Source organism: Gracilinanus agilis, unplaced genomic scaffold (genome assembly GCF_016433145.1).
Source record: "Gracilinanus agilis isolate LMUSP501 unplaced genomic scaffold, AgileGrace unplaced_scaffold15681, whole genome shotgun sequence".
Lineage (NCBI taxonomy): Eukaryota > Metazoa > Chordata > Mammalia > Didelphimorphia > Didelphidae > Gracilinanus > Gracilinanus agilis.
The window spans coordinates 1-7,673 of NW_025346564.1; the positions used below are offsets into that span (position 1 = coordinate 1).

At 58.8% G+C, this 7,673-nt stretch overlaps 1 protein-coding gene across 1 annotated transcript; it reads left to right on the plus strand.

Annotated features, from left to right (window-relative positions):
* Positions 1-4: 4 nt before the first annotated feature.
* Positions 5-7,622, plus strand: LOC123254140 (plexin-A3; the record flags this gene model as incomplete). The annotated part of the gene is made up of 13 exons (XM_044683199.1): positions 5-194; positions 299-441; positions 579-835; positions 1,031-1,097; positions 1,266-1,412; positions 1,518-1,677; positions 2,120-2,223; positions 2,484-2,580; positions 3,413-3,603; positions 4,547-4,716; positions 5,493-5,705; positions 6,283-6,433; positions 7,446-7,622. Coding segments are annotated over 13 exons (1,986 nt in total), but the record flags the coding sequence as incomplete, so codon positions are not given.
* Between the last annotated feature and the right edge of the window lie 51 nt (positions 7,623-7,673).

The following is a 7,673-nucleotide window of genomic DNA, read 5'->3' on the forward strand; positions in this document are numbered from 1 at the left end:
CATCTATGCAGATCGGGCGCTGACCCTGCCCGCCATGGCTGGCCTCGGAGCGGGCGGCGGGCTGCTGCTTCTTGCCATCGGGGCTGTCCTCATCGCCTACAAGCGCAAGACCCGAGACGCTGACCGTACCCTCAAGCGGCTGCAGCTCCAGATGGACAACCTGGAGTCTCGAGTGGCCCTGGAGTGCAAGGAAGGTGTGGCCCCTGGGCCGCTGGGTGTGGGAAGGGAGGGCCCTGCCCCCGTGGGGATCCTTCGTGGTCCTTCGGTGGACGGCACCATTCCCCTGTCCTCTCCGTAGCCTTTGCCGAGCTGCAGACAGATATCAACGAGCTGACCAACAACATGGACGGGGTCAAGATTCCCTTCCTCGATTATAAGACCTACGCCATGCGAGTGTTGTTCCCCGGCATCGAGGAGCACCCTGTGCTCAAGGAATTGGATGTGAGTCCCCCAGGGCCTGCCCTTCCCAGCCCTGGCCAGAGGCCATGCCCTCCTGGCTAGCCACTGGCCTGCCGCTCCTCTCTGGGTTCCCTTCAGCCACCGCCACCCCAGGCCCATGCCCCAATTCTGTCCCTCAGACCCCTCCCAACATGGAGAAGGCACTACACCTGTTCGGGCAGCTGCTGCATAGCCGGGCCTTTGTGCTGACCTTCATCCACACGCTGGAGGCCCAGAGGAGCTTCTCCATGCGGGACCGAGGCAACGTGGCATCCCTCACCATGGTGGCACTGCAGGGCCGGATGGACTATGCCACTGGCCTGCTCAAGCAGCTGCTCGCCGACCTCATCGAAAAGAACCTGGAGAGCAAGAACCACCCCAAGCTGCTGCTGCGCAGGTAGGCCCCACAGGCTCGACACCCCACGCCCCGGCCTGCTGGCCGCCTCCTCCACTGCGTCTCCGGCTGTCTCGGGGCTCCAGCTTGTCTCCCGTGGCTTTGGTGGACCTGCCTGGAGCCCCTGGGTGCCACCGCCCACTGTGGGGGAGGGCCTGAGCGCTCTTCTTTTTCTCCTCGCCTCATGGCACCTCCTAGGACAGAATCGGTAGCAGAGAAGATGCTCACCAATTGGTTCACATTCCTGCTACACCGCTTCTTAAAGGTGAGCCCAGAGGGGCCCAGCAGGGGCCCAGCACCACCCAGCTGGCCTCCTGCTCCTAGGCTCTGGCCTGTCCACCTTGGGGCCAGCCTCTGGCCCAGGGTGTTTCCAGGGAGTCGGGCCCCATGCTCTGTCCCATGGCACTCACTGGACCTCCCTCCTCTGGACCAGGAGTGCGCGGGGGAACCCCTCTTCATGCTCTTCTGCGCCATCAAGCAGCAGATGGAGAAGGGGCCCATCGATGCCATCACAGGGGAGGCCCGCTATTCCCTAAGCGAAGACAAGCTCATCCGCCAGCAGATCGACTACAAGATGCTGGTGAGGGCCAGCCCCCAAGTCTGCTGGGAAAGGCCTTCTGGGTGGAGGGGAAGCAAAGGAGGAAAGGGACCATCACAGAAGCTAAGCCCCACCCTGCCTCCCCAGACCCTGCACTGCGTGTGTCCTGAGAGCGAGGGCAGCGTCGAGGTCCCTGTGAAAGTCCTCAACTGTGACACCATCACCCAGGCCAAGGACAAGCTGCTGGACACCGTGTACAAGGGCATTCCCTACTCCCAGCGCCCCAAGGCGGACGACATGGACTTAGGTAGCTGCTGGCGAGCCCACAGAGCCCTGCACTAAAAAACAGTAAATCCTCTTGGCAGCTAGGCGGCACCATGCAAGATAGGATGCTTACTAGCTGGGTGACCCTGGGCCAGTCGTTTAGCCTCGGCCTGCCTCGGTTTCCTCCTCTCCAGACAAGAGCGTCTCCCTCTTGGATCTGCCTTAGAGAATCTCTGGAAAGTTCTTAGCTTAGCACATAAGAAGCGCCACATCTGGGTTAGTCGTTGTCAGTATCGTCATTATTGACTGTCCCGTCAGGTGACCCTGGGCCAGTCGCTCCCCCTTTTGGGCCTCCATCTGTTCTTTTGTCCAATGTGCGCCTGGGCCCTTGGGCTTCTTTGGCACCCCAAGCCTCCTTCCTTGAGCTTGGGGCGGGGCTCAGTTGTGGCCCCAGTCCCCACTCTGCTCTGTTCCTCACCCCCTAGAATGGCGTCAGGGTCGGGTGACCCGCATCATCCTGCAGGATGAGGATGTCACCACTAAGATCGAGTGTGACTGGAAGAGACTCAACTCCTTGGCACATTACCAGGTACTGCTTGGCCTCCTGCTCGCCTGAGCTTTGGCACCTCCTTTGCTCCTCATTTCCTCTGTCCTGTCTCCGTCCAGTGCCCCTTTCTCAGTAGAGAAGACCTCTCCCTGCCCTGCCAAAGATTTCAAGGGTCAGAGATCCTCCTCTCCTGCCTCTTCCTACCTGCATGCGACCTTGGCCAAGTGCCTTCCCTGTGCCTCAGTTTCCTCTCGTTTAGGTAACTGACCTGTCTTCCTTATCTGTTCCCTTCCCTTCCCTAGGTAACAGATGGCTCCTCAGTTGCCCTGGTGCCCAAGCAAGTGTCTGCCTACAACATCGCTAACTCGTTCACCTTCACCCGTTCTCTCAGCCGCTATGGTGAGCAGGGGTGCCCAGCACTGCCCAGCCAGATGCCCTTGAGACTGCAGCCACACGAAGGGGAGGGGGAGAAAAGGCAGAGACACAGAAAGGGGGGAGAGACGGACAGGATGGGGAGGGAGGAAGAAAGAGGAGGAGGAGGAGGAGACAGAAAGAGAGAGGCAGGACGAGAGGAAAGAGAGAAAGGGGGCGTGGTGGAAGAGACAAGAAGGAGAGATGAGTAGGGAGACACAGAGAAAGGATGGGGCAGGAGCGACAGAGGGACACAGAGAGGGGGAGGGAGGAGAGATGTGGGGAGAGAAGGACAGAGACAGGAGTGAAGGAGAGAAAGAGAGAATGAGATGAGGGGGAGAGAGACAGAGACAGGAGGGAGACAGGATGGGGAAGGAGAAGGGGGGAGAGAGAGACAGGGAAGGAGACAGAGAGAGGGGAAAGGAAGGGCAGAGAGCCCAGAGGAGACCGAGATCCCCGGGATCTCTTCTCAGGGAAGGCCAGCTCCATTTGGGCCTGCAGCTGGCCCTCACAGACAACTCTGGCCCTGTTTCTGTCCCCTCCTAAGGTAAAGGCTTGGCCACTGGAGGGGACTATGGCCACATGTCCTTTTAGGCTTGCCTTGTTTTTTCTCCTTGAAAGGAAGAGGGGACGTGGGGTGTCCTAAGAGCCTTAATAACTAAAAACGGATGGTGGCTTGGGGGACACCCTGGCTCTGGAGAAGGTGCTCTCAAACCCAAAGATGTCCCCGGCAGCCCAAACACATCTCTCCAAGAAGAGGTGGCACAATGGTGCCCCCTCCAGTTTCTGTGCCCTCCTTTTCTCCCCCTCGGCCCTACAGAAAGCCTGCTCCGCACCTCCAGCAGTCCAGACAGTCTCCGCTCGCGAGCACCCATGATCACACCTGACCAGGAAACGGGTACAAAACTGTGGCACTTGGTCAAAAACCATGACCACGCTGACCACAGGGAGGGCGACCGGGGCAGCAAAATGGTGTCTGAGATCTACCTGACTCGGCTGCTGGCAACCAAGGTCTGTCCCCAGTGCTTGAATGGAGGGGGGAAACCTCTGTCTCCCTGTGTTGCCGTGGTCTTAGCAGCTTCAGAGCCCTGCACTTTCTCCTGCCAGCTGTATTCACTGGTGGCTTCCGTTTCCCTAGCTGCCATAGCATGTCCGCTCCTGATCTTCTCTCTGTTTGGGCAGACTGGTCCAATCTGTCCCTAGACTTAAGATCGAAGGAAGCCATGTGCCCAGTCGGTCTAGCATAAGTGTTGCCCTCCAATAGCCTCCCAAGGGCTGGGGTCCTCCTCTTCTCAGGAGGAGCTGATGGGCCTCAGAAGTGGCACATTTAGGTCTCTCCTAGGGAATTTGGGGCAGAAGGTCACTGTTGTACGTGACACCGGAAGTTCATTTGATCTTAGCACTGATTTATTTCATCCAGAACTCTGATTTCAAATGCCCTCCTAATTTCCGGCTCTGTGGCTCAGTTGTGAACTGTGGCAAAAATCAGGGACCCGTTGTGGAGGTCCCTGGGGTTTTCGTGCACGTCACTTGGCAATGTGGGAGTGAGTGGCGACAGTGTCTGGGACCCCCGCCCTTCATTCGTGTTGCCCTGATTTGTTCATGGTAGTCCCCTTTATTTCTAGCTCAAGTATCCAGTTTGACTTTACCTTGAGGTATGGTGTGAGATGTTTGTCTTTGCCTAGTTTCTGCCTCTTTTCCCGGCAGTTTTTGCCAGATGGCAAGTTCTTCCTATGGCAGCTTGGATCTTTGGGTGTATTGACCACTACATTACTATGGATATCACCTACTGCGTGTTCATTTCCTAACCTCTTCTGTTACTGCCACTCACTCACTGCGTGCTCCCACCCAAGCCCCTGGCCCTGCCCAGGCCTCAGTTTCCTCCTCTAAGTCCCCTTCAGCTGTCTTGTATCTTCTTGCCCTGGTGGGGACATACCTGTGCTATTCTTCCCAGGGAACCCTGCAGAAGTTCGTAGATGACCTCTTTGAGACAGTGTTCAGCACTGCCCACCGGGGCTCGGCCCTGCCACTTGCCATTAAATACATGTTTGACTTCCTGGATGAGCAGGCAGACCGGCAGCAGATTGCAGACCCTGATGTGCGACACACCTGGAAAAGCAATTGGTACCTACCTGTCCTAGGGCTGCTTGGGGGAGGGGACACCCTCTAGAAATGCACAGCTGATCCTGCCCATCCAAGAGTTGGCAGAGCCTCCTCCAGGGGTTAGGGCCTCCTGGTGGCTTGTTCCAGCTCTGTCCCATCCCCACCACTCCCAGGTGTGCTCCGCTGTGTCCAGTGAGGGGCATCCTCCGAATGTCTCAGGGGCTTGGCATAAAGTGCAGGGCTCTTGTGGGTCATTAGCTGCGTGGCAGAGGCCAGCAGGGGTGCCTTCCAAAGACCACATCTTCCTCTTCTGTTGAAGGAACTCTCGGTGTTCACGTGCTGGGCACCTAGAATGACCTCTGCTCTGATTCGTCCATCCCTGGACTTGGCAGTTCTTAGTAGCATCCGGGGACTTTCCCTGAAGATTTTTCGGAGGAGATGGAGTGGGAGGGGGGTTGCACAAGCAAAAGCTTAAAGGCAGGAAACAGTGTAGCATTTGTGTGGGGGCTCGAGCTGAAGCCAGCTGCGTAGGCATTCAAATCCTGAAGCGGGCAGAGCTCAGGAAAAGGCTGTTTCTTTGGATTCCTCCCCCCCCCCCCCCGCTTTGGCCTGGCATCTGCAGTAAAGTTTTAGCTGAGGGACCCAGCATGACAAGGTGAGTTGGCAGAGCCCAATTGGGGAAACTGGCCTGCCCTGAGGGCCAAAGATGCTGGGGGGAGGGGGATGTGGTGGGAGGATTGGGAGGGCCAAGCAGGTAGGCTCTGCCCTCACTGGAGGCCTTGGGAACTCCCTACCAGCCTCCCTCTCCGCTTCTGGGTGAACGTGCTCAAGAATCCGCAGTTTGTGTTCGACATTCACAAGAACAGTATCACGGACGCCTGCCTGTCGGTGGTGGCCCAGACCTTCATGGACTCGTGCTCCACCTCTGAGCACCGGCTGGGCAAGGATTCACCCTCCAACAAGCTCCTCTATGCCAAGGATATCCCCAACTACAAGACCTGGGTGGAGAGGTGGGCACCGTGTCCAGCAGGCCTGTCTGAGGGGACAAGCGGGGCACCAAGGATGGTCAGGGAAGGGCTCAGCAGCTGCTTTCTCCTTTTCTCCATTGGCGGCAGCATGCAGAATGGGCAGTGGGTGCTGTTTTAGTTCAGGGTGGAAGGGGGCAGTTCCCCCACCTCCTCCCGGGAAGAAGGGGATGGGCAGGGAATTGGTTCTCCTTTACTGAGCATCTACTGTGTGCACTCCTAGCCTGTGGAATGATTGGGCAGGGGCAGAAGATGCTGTCCTTGTCTGAGGAATTGATGCTGCAAAGCAGAGGCATCCACCTGTGACCCCCAGAACGGCCCACCCTGGTCCAGACACTGTAGAGAGGCTTCTGGCCTGGGGTGGGCCTTGAAGGCCACGTGGGGTTGGAATCAATTGTGAGCAAAGGGGTATGGAGGCCAACATGGGTGGGAAAGGCCGGAGGAGGGCCTCCTCATCTGTGCCGGAGGGCTCAGAGGGAAGACGAGAGCAGCATGGGGGAGAAGGTGGTTCCAGGGATGGAGAGAGAGGCCCTTCCTTCCTCCATGACCTCTGCCCCAACAGGTACTACCGAGATATCTCAAAGATGGCATCGATCAGTGATCAAGACATGGACGCCTACCTCGTGGAACAGTCCCGCCTCCATGCCAATGACTTCAACACCCTTAGTGCCCTCAGCGAGCTCTACTTCTACATCAACAAGTACCGAGAAGAGGTGGGGCTCTGTTCACTGCCTCCCCCATCCTGCCCCCCAGCTCCCTGGTCTAAGCTGGCTTGTAGGGTGGCTCGAGGTTGTGGCCCAGGCCCTAGCTGGCCCAGGGAGCTCCGAGGCACGTGGCAGAGGGCCCTGTGGTCGGCCAATTTGGCCGTTTCCAAGCGGGTCCTTGAAGGGAGGGGATGGGTAGAGGGACCGCCTGAGAAAGAAAGGTACAGAGGCTGGAGCCACTTGGCCCGCAGTTGGCGCAAAGGGTGCCTTTGGGTACTGTCACTGGGGAGGGAAAGGTGCCGTGTGGCCAAGCTCGGGACAGGAAGACGCGACCATCTAGGAGGTGTCTTCCTGAGGGACCAGAGGAGCCCCATCAGGCCCGAGAGGGTGGGCGCCCTTCCCCATGCCTGAAGGCAGGCCGGGCTCCTTGACTCAGCAACCCCACAGTCTCTGGTTCCAGGTGCCCTTGAGCCTGATGGGCACCAGGGGTAGTGGCGGCCTTCACTGAAGCAGGGAGTTGGGAGGCTGCAGGGGTGTTCGTTGGGGAATTTCCAGGAGACAGAGGAAGGGGCTAGGGTCTCCTGGCTGGAGCTCTGGTGGTCAGGGCCAAGTCTGCTCCATTCAGAAGGCATTCATTAAGCACCGGTAGGAGGCCCAGGCAAATGCAAGAGGTGGGTAGCTGGGGGTGCTCTAGCTAGATCTGAGTTCAGATGCGACCTCTTGACGCTTCCTAGCTGGTGACCCTGGGCCAGTCACTTGACCCCCACCGCCTAGGCCTTTCTGCTCCGCTGCCTTGGAACCAATGATACTGGGTTGTCGGTTTTTTAAAAAGGCACCTTCTGTGCCAGGTTGCCCGAGGGGAAGAGTGTGGGCCGGCAGAGCACGTCTAGGGGCATCAAGGGTGGGAAATAGTGCCAGCGATGGGCACACAGCAGAAGGCAGCCAGTGAGGGAGAGGGAGAGAAAGAGGGGGAAGGGCAGCCGGGCAGGCCCTTCCCTCACCCGCCCCGTCTGGCCCGCAGATCCTCACTGCCCTGGACCGAGACGTTGGCTGCCGAAAGCAGAAGCTGCGGGGCAAGTTGGAGCAGGTCATCAGCCTGGTGTCCAGCAATAGCTGAGGGGCGGGGAAGGGGGACCCAGCAGCCCAGCCCCCTTCTCTCTGCCTCCTCCCCACGGCCCACCCCCCTCCTCTCTTCTGCCTCCTCCCCATGGCCCACCCCCCTTCTCTCTGCCTCCCCTCCCCGAGGGGG